The sequence below is a fragment of the Theropithecus gelada genome, chromosome 4 (genome assembly GCF_003255815.1).
Source record: "Theropithecus gelada isolate Dixy chromosome 4, Tgel_1.0, whole genome shotgun sequence".
NCBI lineage: Eukaryota > Metazoa > Chordata > Mammalia > Primates > Cercopithecidae > Theropithecus > Theropithecus gelada.
Window position 1 is genome coordinate 69,013,865 of NC_037671.1, and position 17,577 is coordinate 69,031,441.

General features: G+C 34.3%; 1 protein-coding gene across 1 annotated transcript in view; it reads left to right on the forward strand.

The window, feature by feature from the left end:
- Positions 1-17,577, forward strand: part of COL19A1 (collagen type XIX alpha 1 chain) — a 330,775-nt gene that overhangs the window by 74,798 nt on the left and 238,400 nt on the right. Inside the window, exon 10 of the mRNA XM_025382187.1 lies at positions 15,266-15,310. Within this exon, the coding sequence (XP_025237972.1) occupies positions 15,266-15,310 (45 nt within the window). The remainder of the gene's footprint in view (positions 1-15,265; positions 15,311-17,577) is intronic.

The window sequence follows — 17,577 nt, forward strand, 5'->3', positions numbered from 1 at the left end:
TTATCGTCTTCCACATTTCCAGTTAATTTGCCAAAATGTGTTGGCTTTATGAAATGATTGCTTTGCTGATATGCTTTGACAGAAAATCAAAACAGTTTAAAAATGGAATAAGTTAACTTATTTGACTTCTTAGTCAGCGACTAGTATTGATTTGTTTCAACTTCTCCTGCCCTCCAATCCCACTATAGAGGCTTCCATTTTGAGTAGCCTAATATGCTAATCCAGAGATGATAAGTAAGTTTCCCCTCATTTTCTTTCCAAGCTGGCATTACTCATATGCCCATTCTGTACCCATACCACAACAATAAAAATTAATTAAACCAAAATATGTTCATAATTTTTAAATATAAGGATTACCTTCTCTTAGTAATAACTTCACAGAAGTAGGATTTAATATTATTCTTTTGACTTCTTTTAGTATGTCAATATAGGAAATAATAATGTTCCTTTATCCTTTCTAATCCAATTGAATATATTGAAGTAATTGACATGTCCTTCTTTGATCGGTTTTACCCAGTTTGATATAATCTCATGTAATCTGCAGGAATTCACTTGAAGGTGAAATTTACTTGTGGGTCTTCATCCGAAATTAACAAATGGTATCATTATAATAATGGTATTACATATTCATAAAATTACGATATATTTCTTAATTTCTACCAAGTATTAGTGATATAGAAACTCATTCAAAAAGTATATATTATTTTCCACTGTTTCAAGGATAAATTTGTTGGACTGAATTTGTGATAGTGCTTTTAAGGAAGCCATAGATGATCTATAGACTTCCTTGCACCTGTTTTTCCACCCCTCTTTGGCAGTTAAGTGGAAGAGCAAGGAAGCTGATCATTAGATTGACCCAGGTTTGGGGTTTTTCCTGGAAGATGTAAAGGAAAGTCAGGCGTACTAAATGAAACAAATAGGAATATCTTAGAAACTGAAATTTCATTACCTACTTGAATTGAAAGCATCGGATGTAGCTTTTAACTCATTTAAACTCATTTATCATATTAATTGAAGTAACAGCAATAGTATTATTCCTTACTTTTGGTAAATGTAAAAGAAATTACAAAGTTGAATTACATATTTCTGTGTGAATATGTCTAGTTTTAGTTATGATTAGCACTTAGATATTTATGAATTACTGATTTATTACAATTTATTATTTTGGCTTGTGGGCAATATGAGGAAGGAACTTGAAGTACAAATTTTGGTGCATGCAAAAGCAACTCATCTAGGAAAGGTAGATTCTCTTTGACAACATTAGTAATTAACGCACCTCTTAAAAGTAATCTCCTAGTAAGCATTTCTGTATTTTAGGGTGCAGTTGGTAATAAAGGTGAATTTGGTGCTCCTGAAATTCCTGGGGAAAAGGTATGATGGTTTACTATTTGATCAAAATGTATGATCATTTTATAAAGTTGTATCAGATAGGATAGGAAAATATACAGAACAAGTCCTGAAGTTCAGGGGTAAGCAAGCTGTGGCCCTATAGTAGGGCTGTTAGAAACTCTCACTGTAGGATTTTGTACGTAAAGTTTTACTGGAACACAGCCACACTCATTTGTTTTTGTATTACCTAAGGCTGCCTTTGTGCTTCATGGCCAGGTTAAGTAATTGTGGCAGACTGTATGGCCCACAAAATCTAAAATATTTACTCTCTGGCCCTTTGTTGAAAAAGCTGGCTGATCCCTGCTCCAGAACATTGGCCGCTATTCTCTTAGCCCCAGGGCTTCTTAAACTCACCATTTTATATGTCATGTGGTGTCTTAGTATGTGTTTCACTGCAGACAAAAATTAGGTAATTTATGTAAACATTTTATATATAGACTGTAAGAGATACTATAATTAAAAATAGAAGAAATATATTTCAGTCTATCAGTAAAATGCTATACTGTAGGCTGTAGCTCATAAAATGATTGATTTTTATGTTTCTCCTCTAACACCACAAAGATGCTTCCAAACAATAAATTCACTCACAGGAAGTTACTGTTGCAATTTAGCGCCTTATTCAACTTCAGTTTTTGTAGAATATTTTGAAAAGTGTTGTATTTGTATATTCAACTACAATCACCTTGGCATGTTTTCACGTGTTTTCACTATATATAGGATTATATATATAATCCTATATTAATATTAATAACTTTGCTAAATTTTTAAAGTTCTCAGATGTTGATGCCAAGAAAATTCTCTTCTTTATGAAAATAAGCTTAGTAGAAGTTTTTGTAGCATTCTAGCTGCACTGATTATCAAGTGAGTTCATTGTGTCTCATTATCTAGAAGGCCATGACCATTGAGGTTTTATTCACCTAAAGTGGGCACAGGAATAACTGAAGCTAAAGCGGTAGGAGGTTCAGAGGTTGTCAGACAGATATTTTTTGAGACCTTCTTAAATGTGTCTCTGGTATCTGACTGCTTCATTGATGCTACTTTTTCCTTTCATAAATTATTCAGTCTGATATGCAAATTCTTGACTTCTATAGGAATATAACTGTTGGACTCAGCAAAGTCCAACAAACTCTATTGCAAATTAATACCTTGCTGCAAGTTGATGTTTATTTGGGCTGCTATCTTCTTGTTTAAGCTTACTGATGGCATTAATTGACGATTCTTCATCATAAATAAAAGCTTCTTTAAATACTTCTTCAAAGGTCTAATTGTTTAAAAATATATTTTCTCTAGAGGATATTATTTGATCACCTAAAGAGATGCTCCAATCCAAATTTGCCTTGTGCCCTTATTCTACCAGTCTCTAAAGTGCATCACAATAATCTGATTGTTTAGATTTCAGATCATTAGGAGTTTTTGAATTATTCTGAACACGGGAGTCTTTTTTAAAACACATGCAGAATCACTGAAGTGCTTGAACTATAAAACAGATTGCTTGACTTTATTGTGGGATGTAACGTGAGACTCATATACATTTTCATAATAAATTATGGCATAGCAGGATAGCATTCCCTTTGATTACTTTAAAACAGAATTTATCAAGATTGGTATAAAATAGCATTAATTTTAACACTCCAAAATGACATCCCTTGGATCCTCATGTATGACAACCAGGTGCAAACTGCTACTGATTGGCTATGGAACAGGTTCTCAACTCCTGAAAAGGTGATGTCCACAGACTGACAATGTAAGGACTAGATGAAGCATTCAGTAGAATCAATCCTGTCAAAAGTTGATCAAACGAATTGCAATCCAGGGCCATGATAGTAAGAAAATAAGTCTAGAAAGTTAATTATGCAAGCTGAGAAATTCTCTGGAAAAAAGAGAGTTTCTTAGAAAAGAGAGGACATTTGGGGCAACGTGAAGGAACTGGAGCAAGTCAGTATTGCAGAGACAGGCACTACTCAGAACTAAAGTTTTTTTTCTTGTCCCAGAAGTCCACTTTAGTATAAAGAATCTTGTGTAGTGATTCATCTTATATTTCATTTAAAGTAAAACTTTAGTGAATATAAAGGAATATACTGACAATCTAGTTAGACGAAGTCAGTCTGAAAACCGAGATCCTTAGCCCTTGGTGCCCATTTGGTCAAAATGGTGACGGAGAGGGTTTTGCAATATCAATTAATAAGTATGTCTGTGTGAAGACACTGTTCCCAGATAACTTAAGAAGCTAATATCAGAAAGAAGCAGCTGTTTTTATGGTGTTCTAAAACCACGGCAAACTTGTCCTTGCAAATACTCTCTCATATTTCCTCAGGCAGTTTTCTTCTGGGTCTAATTTACTTGAGTTGCTCTTAAGGGGTCTCATAGACAATTAGAGAATTCACGTAACTTCCAGTTGTGCTAAATATGGTGGCAGATTACATTTTGCTCTTGGTTCCCGGATGCACGCATCATCAGAGACCCTACTTAGTGGTTAATATCTTTCCAATACCTACAGAAGCATGGAGTCTTTGACCATTTTCTCTTCCCAAGGTTTCAGTCCCTGGTAGTGCCAGCTAGGCTTCTAACTTGTCACTTCATGTAGCTGTTAAAGGGGTGTGACACTCTTGAGTGAAACAAATGCCGCCTCAAGAGTGTTTTTCTCACTTCTATAATCCACAGGTTACCACTGATTTAAAATAATTCTAATGAATGTATACAAAATGAAAACAAGAAAGTTACTAACATTATCTAACAGTGGGTTAATAAACTGTAAAAAAAAATTTAAATTTCAAAATTTTAAAATCATACTCATGAGGTTTATGTTTGGGGTGAAATATTTCTGTTATTTTACAAGAAAAATAGTTTGTCAGATTTTTCTAAGTAAATTTCCAAAGAAAAATGATCAGTTCTTAACATGTGGGTCACCTCAGGGCTTTGTATTCCACATTTGCCTCAATGTGAAATATGTGCATCTTCCAGAGTAACTTATCCAGCATCCCCTTAACTTGGACTCTGCTTGTCAGCAGTTATAATTCTTTGTTTTGTTTTGTGTTACATAAAATTTGGAGTACTTAAGAGTACTGTTTAAAAATAAATAACTAAGATGAGTTGTTTAACTGTCTCACTTGGAGCAAAAACATATGTACAATACCATAGAACATATATCTCAGGTCTAATATTCTCAAAGTGAAGTTTTTTTCTAACGTTAGTATTGAAGCTAGGCAGCTGATTCATATTAATGGAGTGAAGCATATTCTGAGCAGTACGAAGTATTAATTTGTACATTAACTATACTTTACACTTACATCAATGTCATACTGCAATAAATTAAGTGATTTGCATATAAATCACATTATTCTAAAATAAACCTACACTTTGAAATTTAGCTAGGTAGTAGCAATAAATTTTTTTAAGTCAAGACTCTGAACAATGTATTAGTAGACTGTGGTGGCATTTTTCCTCTGAGACCAAGGAGAAAAATAGTACACTAAAAAACACAATTTTGCAAAATGTATTTATGGAATATGGAGTCATGAGGACCCTGAGGATGAAGTATAGCATTTAGTTATGTTCTTTTGTAATTGTAATACTTATCACCCTGTACAGACTTGTAGTAGGCATTCTTAATCTAATATTAGCTGTAATCTAATAAAGTCTTACTGTTAAACGTTGCAGAAAAATAACTGTCCCCTTTACATTTATTAAGAACAGCTATGATTTTGCCTAAGAGATTTGGTAAGTGTTCTGTTACGAGTTCATTTAAGAAAATCAATTCTGTGTAGCAGTATTATTAGGTAGCTGACGACTTCTGGTAAACTTGGATGGACAGAAGCCTCTGTCAATCACAATGAGTAAACTGGATGGTTCTATTTCCAAGAGAAGTGAATGACTCTAAGCATAAGATCACATGCATGCAGCCATACACACACACACACACATGAACACATATGTTCACACCTTCCATCCTCATAGTGTGAAGTAGGAAAATGAGATGAAGATTTGAACACTATGGGCAAATTTTGCCCACTTTGCCCCCAAATATTACACTCAAACCATGTTTGTTTTCATTACCTGAATACTTCAAACAAAAAATTGCCTCATTTCATACTTCACTTATGTATGTAAACATAACATATATTTCTCAAGAAGTGGAGAGTTTTTCCTAAATAGGAATAATTATTGTCCAATAATCTTATCCTAATAATGTGACAATAAAAATTGAACATAGAGCCTAATTTATGCTAAAACCCATCTTCTATCTACTAAATTACTTTAAATTTGCCCTAAAATGCTTAATAGGAAAACTTAGTAAAAGTCAATTTTTCTCCCCATGGAATAAGTATGAAGTAAATCGTAACTATCATTACTTTACCATGCTAATGTTAAATACTCAGAGTTAGACTGCCTGGATTTGAATTCCAGCTCAATTTTTTTTTTTTTTTTTTTTTTTTTTTTTTTTTTTTTTTGAGACGGAGTCTCGCTCTGTCGCCCAGGCTGGAGTGCAGTGGCCGGATCTCAGCTCACTGCAAGCTCCACCTCCTGGGTTTACGCCATTCTCCTGCCTCAGCCTCCCGAGTAGCTGGGACTACAGGCGCCTGCCCAGCTCAATTTATTAGAGAAATCTTACTCTCTAATTTCGAGCATGACACTTGGTCTCTCTACATGTCAGTTTTCTCTTTTATAAAATGGAATTATATTACATCTACTTCTAGCTTTATCTTAAGGATTAAACAAGATTATTCATAAAAGGGTCAGCACCTGGTATATAAATTTTTGGTAAACAACAGATATAATTTTAACAATAAACAGTTTGATGATTCTATTATTCTAGCCTTACTGTGGGACCAAATTAGAACTTATTTGAAGGAATTTATACACTTCATCTTAGCCAAAAGGCCAAGAAGCAAACTTATTGAATTTATATTATTTATTCAAAATATATTTATAGGAAAATGTTAAAGTCATATATCTTATGTAACCTTGACCTCTTAAAACAAACTAGATGTTAGAAAACCAATGAATTCCTCACTTAATATAAATATGTACAAGAATATAAACTTTTACAATAGTAATAATAGCAGCCATTTACTCAGTAAGTGTTATATGCTAAATGCTATCAGGAGCCTTCTTCACATTATTTCATCCAATCCTTACAACACCCCTGTGAGGTAAGATTTATTGTCACTATTTCACAGATTAGGAAACAGATCTAGAGACAGAGAGGAAAAAAAAAAAAACAGTAAAGTCAGGATTTGAACCTCTATCCATGGAAATCCATAGCTCTTGCCCCTTTGCCATATTACCTCATCTGGATAGCTCCTCAAATACTCAGATTTCATCTACACAAGCAGGTCTGAATTAGATCTTAAATTTGTTTGCCTACGAATTTAGTGAACTACAGTTTGCTTTGGACATTCTGCTCCAAGGAGGGCTGTCTGTGTCTCTTCCCTTTAAATCCATGAACCCCTTTTAAACTGTATCTGACCCTAGAGATTCTGATTCTCCCACCTTCATAAGATTGCATTCACCTATTAAGAATCATTATGCAATTCACAATGGCAAAGACTTGGAATCAACCCAAATGTCCATCAGTGACAGACTGGATTAAGAAAATGTGGCACATATACACCATGGAATACTATGCAGCCATAAAAAAGGATGAGTTTGTGTCCTTTGTAGGGACATGGATGCAGCTGGAAACCATCATTCTCAACAAACTATCGCAAGAACAGAAAACCAAATACCGCATATTCTCACTCATAGGTGGGAATTGAACAATGAGATCACTTGGACACAGGAAGGGGATCATCACACACCAGGTCCTATTGTGGGGATGGGAGGAGGGATAGCATTAGGAGATATACCTAATGTAAATGACGAGTTAATGCATGCAGCACACCAACACGGCACATACATACGTATGTAACAAACCTGCACGTTGAGCACATGTACCCTAGAATTTAAAGTATTAAAAAAAAATTATGCATATGGTTTTTCACCGAATGAGAGGGTTTTGTTTAGCTTTACCTTCTAAAATAAGTATTATGGAAAAAAAATTTGCTTGGTTTCCAAGTACAGATGACATTTTAAGTGTGTTTTCAAACTTTCCATGCTTGACTCTCTGGAGATTCTTAATCTACCCTTCATGCCCACGTCCAGGCAGCTCAATCATGGCCACTCTCCAGATTAACCTTAATGCAACACCTAATGTAGAAATTTTTTTCTTTACATTCTCCACCACCAAATATATATATATATATATATATATATATATATATATAAAATGTATTTATCAAAACCAAAAATGTTTAACTTAGTACCATGACTTTATAAAAATATAAAATAAATCAACCTTCTGGAAGTAAAAAAAGCTGTATGCATTAAGGCACTTAAGAAGTACATCTGATAACATGATGAGAGAGTGGCCAAGCTGCGTGTCTTAAAAATAGCTGGACTAACTATCGTCATTATATGAGGATATGCTTTGTATGATGGGACTTTTCACCATAAACTCTGAAGCCCTCCATCACTGCAGTGAGACGAGACTGAATGAGCAGATCCATTGTTCCCTAACAGTCTTTGTATTTCTTTTCTGCTGGAAAATGAAATGACTATGATCTTTGAAACTTGATTTTCCCTAAAAAGACATTTTATGAGAAGACTGCAGCTTCAGAAAATAAAGGCAGATGCTGTTACAGTTTATGTAAGTGCAGACAAGGCCAGTCATTGTTGTGAATGATAATGAACTTTCTAACAGTGCTGGTCCAGATGTAGCATTAATGCTTCAGAGACTCAGAAACTTATATGCATGTAGTATAAAAGCTAGAGAATTTTTAAGCCGTTTGGCTTCCTCTCTATATTTCTAGCCTCACCTAATTTTTCTGTGGACATTCAGAATTAAGCTTAATTTTAGACTTCCTAAGTTTAAAACATAATTTAAAATGCCTAATGGTATGTGACAATTTATTATAGAAATTGAGACCATTAAATGAGGAGGAAAAAAAGACAAATTCGCTTTATTCTGACAATGGAATACTTCCTTCCTATGAAATTGTTAAGCTTTATAAAACAAGAGTGATCTCTACTTTAGAGAAAAATACGTCTTAAGCAGAGAATCACCTGTATATCTGTGTAATTTGGAAAATTCTCTAATGAGTGAAGGTATAGTCAAATCTACACACAGGATGGAACTTTTAATCATAAATAGTATGCATAGAAAAAATGACCACAAAGAAAACAGTTTTGTAAGCCTACTTGTTGGCTTCACTTGTTAAAGGTACGAGAATAAAACTTGAATTATCAGTGAAAAATTGTTGCTTTTACATGGAATAATTGTCATTTAACTGTCTTATCTATAGACATATATTGATACAATACAGCACTAAAATAAGCAGAAACATAAGAAGGACAATGGTAATAGAAGGACCGGAAAAAGAAAAAGAAACTCGTTCACTCTGCAGTTGATTTTATTTCTTAATGGTTTCTTATTCCCTTCTAATGCCTTCCACTCACACCCCAAGTAGAGCAGTTGGCAGGGAACACAACAGATGGATGACAAGCTCAACACATGCCGTGTATCTGGCACCCAGGCACTTGGACTTTTATTTGTTAAACAGCCAGATTTCAAGAACCTAGTCTGCTAATGTTCCTATTTGGTTTAATGTACTACCAGCTTCCAGCACATAAATATTAAATATTGCCATAAGAAAGCTCACACACTCTCTGTTTCTCTGCATAGTTTAGTGGCTAATTATTTTATTCTTGGTGTAGGTTGCTGAGATACTGAACAGTGGATTTAAAGATATAACTGGTATTTTATAAAGACATCTATGATTTTAGATATTAGAGTTTCCTTAGAGTGGCTCTATCTAAAAGAGCTTTTAGTCAGACACATCAGGGACTGCCAAAGTCAGTGTAAGGTATTGAATGAATCTGTTAGGGAAGACTGGAAGATTTGAGCAGACGATCACAGATGATTGGTGTCTTTCTTTTCTATCTCCATCACTGCATTTTCAGATTATTAAACTCAAAACACATGCAATTTTTCCATAAATTCTGCTGGGTCACCAGGCAAAATTACAGCTTATCCACTCTACTCACATAGCACTTTATTTATATCACTAATATAGTGTGTGTCTATACACCCTGCTAAAATGTGAGCTCCTGGAGTAGAAGGACTTGGGGTCTGTCTCATCTCTAATCCCAGCAACTGACCCAGCATATGGTACCTGGCTGATTCTGGGTAAGTGTTTGTTGAGTTGTTCAGAATTCAAGGACTTAGCCCCAAGCCAGAAATAGGTAAGAGAAATAGAGAATAACTGTTAGAAAACTTTGCTGAGAAAAGATTGGGAAAGGCCCCCAATGCCAGCAACACTCTCGTGAAAGTCCTTCATACGTTCTACAGAAGCATAATTTAGGGAAACAAGGGAATTTCTTCTTTGCACAACAAAGTTTACAGGTATTGCTTCCTAGAATTAAATATAATAGAAGTGTGTGCATCTCCAGAATTTGCTTGCCATTTTCTCATGGAGAAAATATGCTCTTCCCTCTCTCTCAAACACAAATATTTAAGTTATATTGCTTTCTTTTTATCCAAACTAGATTTGAAGATCTCCTAACTTTCTTACAACATTGTTAGGGTGTGTTCATTCTCCATATCTTCATAACCATTTACTTCAGAGCTAGACATAAGTAACCAATGGCTTCCATGCATTTAAGTTCCAGTAGAAGTAACTGATATGGACTAGACATATAAAGTACTCATCACGAGGAATACTCCAGGCAGGAAATAGTTTGCAGTTACTGCTATCTCATTGTCCTCAATTAAGAGCTGACTGATGACACTGTCCTTCTCTTTATGTCTTAAATCATCTTTCACTTGTTAGAATCCTCTATTCAGATGTCAATCCCTATACTTCAGATATTTCAGTAGATGATTCACATTAAATAAGTATTTCTGTAGTATTTTTATGAAGTTTCAAATTTTTTAAAAAAACTGTCTTACAGTTAGTCTCACAATACAGTGAAAAGCCCAAACACTTGTGCTGACACTTTGAGAAAATCATCACAGTTACATAGGAGCCCAGATTTTGTAGTGGGTTCTACAACATTGACTAAAGCTTAATTCCCTAGCTTTGCTATGTATAGGAAGAAACTTTTACCTCTCCAAGACATTTCAAAATCACTTGGGTTTTCTTTTTGTTTTTTATTTGAACAACTCTTAGTACAACTTGTATTTAATTAATTTGAAAAAGGATTGTAAAATAACATCCCTTTGACAGGAAAACTTAAGGGTTGTAGTTGATTACAAATGTAGCATATGTAAGCAATTTAGTTTTTAACAAAAGCAAGTTGTATTAATAGAAGTACAAAACTGTATAGTTTCCAGAACAAAGTGTGTGTGCGTGCGTGTGTGTGTGTGTGTGTGTGTGTGAGAGAGAGAGAGACAGAGAGAGAGAGAGAGAGAGAGAAAGTGAGAGAAGAGAAAGAGATGGTCCTGTTCTCTATTCCATGTGAATAAGACCATTTCTGGAATGATGTGCTGAGTTCTGAGTGCCACATTTTAAAAGGCATGACTGACCAGTGTGTGCCCAGAGAACAGGGACCATAGTATTAAGAGACTCCAAACTATCATTTGAAAAATGAGTGGTTTACTGAATAGAAGACTTGATAGTGGCACAAGGGATGTCATGTATAAGACCTATAACATTTATTTTTTCTGTGTAATTGCAGACAGAAGAAATAAGACTGATGGACAAAATATGGGGAAGGTTAATTTGGGTTCAGAAAGCGTTTATTCAGTAACCACACAGTGACTTTTTTTTTCTTTGCTCTCCACAATGCAAATTAAGCAGCAAAAGTACTTGACTTTAAGCTTTAAATAGAATCGGTGCCTTATCAGATTCTTTGGTGGAGTTGTTATACATAAATGCATGAATTTATATTTGCCTTTATATTTAAGAATGCCCATCCTGCTTGTTTTCTAGGCATATGCACCTGTATATACCTATGTACACACATATATATACACACTCAGGATAGTAGATTTTAAGAGAGTAGATGTTGAGTTAGCTACCACTAGCCACCCATACATACATCACTATGATCAAGACATGTATTGACTCATAAGAATAAATAATAATAGGATCTCATTCATTTAAGATTAAAGTTATAAATTGGCCTTATTCTGAGCATTAATGTGATTAAAATATTCCCATGCATTAACTGCATTAAAGATTCAACAAATATAAATCATTCAAAAAGTTTGAGATTTTAAACTCTATGCTATGTACATATTTTTTAACTTGGTAATTTATTTCTTAGAATGAAGTCCCAAAATATAGAAGGAAAAACTTCTCCCCTTGAAATAAAAGGACTTAAACTGGATATCTGAAAAAAATAAAAATATATAGGTTTTTAAAAATTTCCTGAAACATTTAATGGACTGCCAACAGTTTAAGAACCATAAAATATTTCAATTTCTAAAGATTATGGCTGAATAAAGCAGGACTATAGTCAGTAATGTAGAAGTCACCTTAGTAATACACAAAATCAAAATCAGATTTACTTTTTTCTGCCTGTTTTATTGGTTTTAGTTCTAGAATCCTGGCATTCCACTTCTGATATTTCTTCTAGTTATTTCATGCAATATTCAACTTAAGTAAATTTTCTTTTAATAAATATGAACTACTTAAAGGGGAAGTATTGATATATATCAAGTGGACATTAAATTCATATAGAGGGTTATGCTCCTAGAAAACTATGCTCTAAGTAAAATGATGGGTCAATTTTTTCAATACAGAAATATTATAATAGGATCTCAGACATTTTAATCAAAGGCTAAATGCCTAACTGTTAAAAAAAATAATCACAAAACTAGTCAAAGGCTAGTTATTTGCAAATTTTTTATTTACCTGCTTGCTTTATCTTTATTTGCTTGGTCTCATTAGTACTAGGTTTGCAAACTATAGCCCTAGGGAATGTGATTTTTTTTTCTTTTTCATCAAATGTCCTCTAGACAATATATATTTCCCACACAATAAGAAATACATTGCTTCCAATGTCAAAAGAATCAAGAAAACTAATAATAATTTATAGTTTATGACTAGCTGTGTTTACTTATTGAAAAATATGCAGTGATTACAAGGAGGTAAAATTAAATCCTGTGATCAGTTTTTCAGAAAGCAACCAGCTGACCCTAAACTTCACCTAACTTTGTCCTAAAAACTTCTCCAAGAGGTTATTTTGAATTTTGGAAAGGGTACTTTTTGATTGTCCTGTGAAGTTAAAGACAAGCTACATATCATAGTAATAACCCAGGCAATGGTACTATCAGCAGCAACGTTAGATTTCGCCTGCTTTATATTACACATATTTATTAACTTGTCTTCCTGTAGTTTGAATTTGTACCTGAAAAGGAATACAAGTCCTTTCATAGAAAACCCTATAATGAAAAAAACATTCCTCAGAAATAGGTTTTGAAAGTTATCGTTTCTATGGGAATCATTTATTGTGATTTTCTTTCAATAATGAACTGAAGTATTGATTGGAAGCCAAAGAAGAAGCATCTTATTTCTTCCTTGGACTGAAATTTTGAGGAAGGAGAGACAGCGGGAGTTCAGAAAAGAAAACTAATGTATACCTTCCAGTAATTTTAGGAGGATATTTATTTTATGAATAGAATTAAATTTGCCCTCAAAGTGCTTGTGGCGCCTAGAACTTTAAACCTGGTTGTCAGAGGGAGCATAAAGAAAGACTTCTTCTGTTGACATAAGTTAGGTTTTAGATAAACACATTTCCTATGAGATAATCAGTGATGTCCACTGAGTTATCATTGAGTCTAGAATTATGTTTATAAAACACATTCAGTCAAGAAAGAGCAGAGACCATTTAATGCTGGCCACAGGAAACACAGTATTTTAATTACAACAATCATAAAACCAGTGTCCATTAAAGACATATTCTCAATATCACAGCTTTAGAGAGTTTTGGTACCCAGTTAACAGTGCATCTAGGTGTAACCCTAACCTGACATATGGCAGGGTAGGACTTTGGGTGCCAGTACTCAGAGCACCTGCTACACGAGTGGGCCGTGAGCAAAGATAAAGAGGAGATACCATCACACCTTTTTTTCCCAAAAAAGTATTTTTGGCAGTGTATACCATATTGGCATACTTTAATGGATAATATGCCATATCTTGTGATCGTATGTAACTAGTAATATGATATAAAACATTATATTGGATCAACTGATGAAAATAATCTGCTCCTTACGGACAAGTGGACATACTTCTGTGATGAGTAACAGGAGCTTCATTTCCATAGACTGTTTCCTGGCACCAAATACTTAATGTGTTTTCACTATCACTTTATCAAATGATACTGGAAGTTTCTAATGGAGTTGTGTGATGCGTGAGGTCTCAAACTATAACAATTTGTTTAATGATAGAAATGTATTTATTATATAGATAAGTCGATTATATTTTGTTGATTCTCTAACATTTAATTACATTTAGCAGCAAAGTTTTACTTTAGTGTTTACTATATACTGTGATGATAGCCGTTATGCTGTAGAATACTTTGATAATTTAATCTAATATAAGAAAAACCTCAGTCTTTAAAATAATATGTGTGCATGTATGTAGCTGTACATCTCTGGTAAGAACCGCTAAAACTTTCTTTAAAATGTGTTAATTAATGAAATAATGAAAATCTCCTTAGATTTAGACAGAATATTACTATTTTAAAGTTTAAAGATGTGAATTTTTCTTCATAGATTTTGAACTTTGCTTAAATAATTCAAATAAATGATAACTAACTGCTTTCTAGGGAATGTTTAAAAACTCTTATCTTATAAATTCATTGTAAATATATGATAGAAATAAAGCAGTTCCATGAAATTGTTAGTGTATTTTGAGCTGTCTAAACCTGGAAACTCAGAAGCCAAAGTAAATTCCTATAAGAAGGAAAATTGCTAAAACTCCATTGAGAATACACACATCCTCCCAGGAGTATCTCATTCTAGCCTGTGTGATGTTTACAAACCAGACTTTTCAAAGAGATGACCCCAGAATTCCAGCAATGGAAACTGATAGGCATCTGTCTTTTTACCCAAGACAGAAACCAGATGAATAGAAAGAACTAAAAAGTATTCCAAGTAATTGCTTTATGTTAAATGGCACTGAGTATGTATTCAAAATTGATCTAATGGCAATCAGCAGATATGGGTAAGAAAGTAAAACATGCTTGTACATATATAAGAATACACACACACACACACGTATATATATAATATATATAGTGATAAAAATTCTGATTTTAGGCAAGAAGTCACTTAAAGCCAGATTTAAATCTTTTTCCAAAGACAGTGTAGGGAGACAACAAGGTATGCAGAGTTGAAGTGTTTGGGCTCAAATTCCAAGTCTACTGCCTATTACTGTGCAATGACCTGTAAGAAGGTCATTGAGGCAGTATTATCTGCCTGATAGTTTTGTTGTCAGAACAGCAGTGCTTGGCCCATAGAAAGCACAATGTCAGACTTCAATATTATTCCCAGAAGTTTCAAAGAGAGAAAATGAAATGAGATACTAAGTAACATGTGGAAAAAACATAGGCTGTAGGGGACCTCAGTCCCAATCTCAGGTAAGTTACTAGTTGGGTGACCTTTGACACGTTGCCAAACCTCTCAGAGCCTCCATTTCCCTATTTTAAAAATTGAGGTAACAGTCCTGGATTTGGGAAATAAGGAATAGATGGAAAGTCCCTATGCATGATGGATATTCCGCATTGGGCTACCTTTCCCCACAACACTAGAACTATTTGTTAAAGACCACAAAAACATCTATGTTCATATATCTTTATGGATCATAAACATTATTCTGTGTACTTCTTTTAGGGTGAAAATGGTTTACATGGTGCTCCAGGATTACCTGGTCAAAAGGTAAAGAGTTGCTGAATTGTTCATCTGAGTTAAGAATTTTAACATGGTAAAAATAAATTTGCATATAATATTCTGAAATTTTATTTGATTAAGCTGAATTCACTCAAAGACTTTTAGAAAGCTATGGATGTCTTTTCAAAGAGAACTCGTGGAAGCAATCCCCTCTTGAAGGGACCATTCTAGGAGGAAGCTTTATCACAGAGCTTTAGTAAGATGCTTCTCCAAAGAACTAAATGATAGTGCTTTCTGGGGAACGTGGAAGTGTACATAGCTGCTCTGGAAATGTTTCTGCTTTTATTAGTCAGAGTCTAAAATGTACAATAGAACAAATTGTACTTCCTTTGACTGGTTTTGGTTTCCTCTTGCTTATCTTCTTTTTTGTATATCCCAGATAGAACTAAACATAATAGTTACAATGACATAAAATATTAAATATTACAAAGATGCTGTAGACAACTATCTCTTCAAACATATTTTTCTTTCAGAACAAGGGATTCCTAATAAGTAAGGATTTTTGCGTGGGCCAACCTGCCTCTTTCTGTGCCTGGTATCTTTCTCTTTACCAAGGGGAACTTTCTTTGTGCCCCTCTACTGTGCAAGGGCTACTTTCTTCTTCTGGGAAGAAGCATGGTTATCTGTGACAAGCATTACTGAAAACACAGAGACCATTATATTCCAGTTTCTTGGAGGGATGGGGAGCCACTTCAGGTGGGGCCAGCTGTCGTGATACCATCCAGATAATCCCGCCACAGGAGAGAGCATTATTGATGTAATATTAGATGCCCACCAAAGCCAAGCATATCATTTCTATGCTCTGGAGATGTTTTACAGGTTTTGGCAGCAACATATCACAAGTTACTATGCATGTAGGTTTTTCTCTATAGCTGAAAATACCATTTAAAAAGATATGCACTTATTTATAGTTACAGATTGTGTTCAAGAATTTATTTACTTGGCCCAGTAAAGATAATGAGATTGAACTGGCAGCAATGAAATGGCAAGCTTCTGAATTTCTTCACAGCAGCTCTAGACAAAACCCACTGATACAGCATGTGCTGCATCTGCGAGTCGAGTTGCAAGCCAAGGGATGTGCAGATTTATCTGCTGGGAAATAGTTTTGGACTTTCCAGCAGCTGTTTGTGGTGGCTGCATCATGCTGACATTGTGACTGATGTATTGGAGGCGTTTAGCAGCTTCAATGTCAGCTTGAATTAACAGATCAAGTTAAAGTCTATGTTTTAGGAAAAATGGTAGAAAAAAATATAGACCATGCATTCAGTGGTAAAAAGCAATACTTAACAACCGACCTATATTCTTTCCTGGTAACTTTTAGGGGGTAAATGAAGCAAAAATAATTATTTAATTAAATGTGTGTAACACACACACTTACACACATATTACTTAATTATCTAATTATATTATCTCATTATGTGTGCTATTTAATTATATAATCATATACATATATGCAATTATGTGGGTATATATATAAAATAATATACTCACAGACTAAATATGTATGTATATATGCATGCACCTTTCTATATAGTAAAAAGCTGGCATTCCTTTTCATATAATTAGTATAAGTTTTATATACCAAGGGTCAACTTGTTGAGACATTACAGAAAAAATCTAGAGATCAGAAACCCTCTATCTCCTGTCTCTGTGCACTCAGGAAATGCTTGCTAAATGCTTCTTGTGCTCCAGGCCTTCCAAGGGTGGAGAGCTGCACATGACCCGTTCCCAACATTCACTTGCTGGCTATGTTGTCATGAGTGCTTGATTCAATGAACTTTTGTTGAGTGTGTGAATGAAACATCAGTTAAAGGGAGAAGTAAGCTTGTCAGATCAGAGAGGGTGTAGATGAAGAAAGGGAGACGTACACCTTTTAGTATAAATATGCTGATTGAGAGTCAGCAGCCCTCCAAGCACCAATCTTTCTGTGACTGAGCCAGGATAGTGGACAGGAAAAAGCATAGCACTGGTGTCGAAGGTAGAGCCAGAACCCTTGGGTTCAAACCTGAACTCATTCATCATGAGATATTCATCAGAATGGTATTCCATAGGAGTCAGCTTTCTAAGAAGGCTGTTTCCACTGAATCTAGTAAAATAAATAGTAATACTAAGAAGAATGGCTAACTTAGTCTTTGCCAGACACTATGAGGATGCGTCAAATTCTCAAATCAAACTGTTGAGGAAGATAGTATTATCATACTTATTTTATACTTGAGAAAATTCAGGCTTATCAAGATTAAATTGCCTTGGAAGTA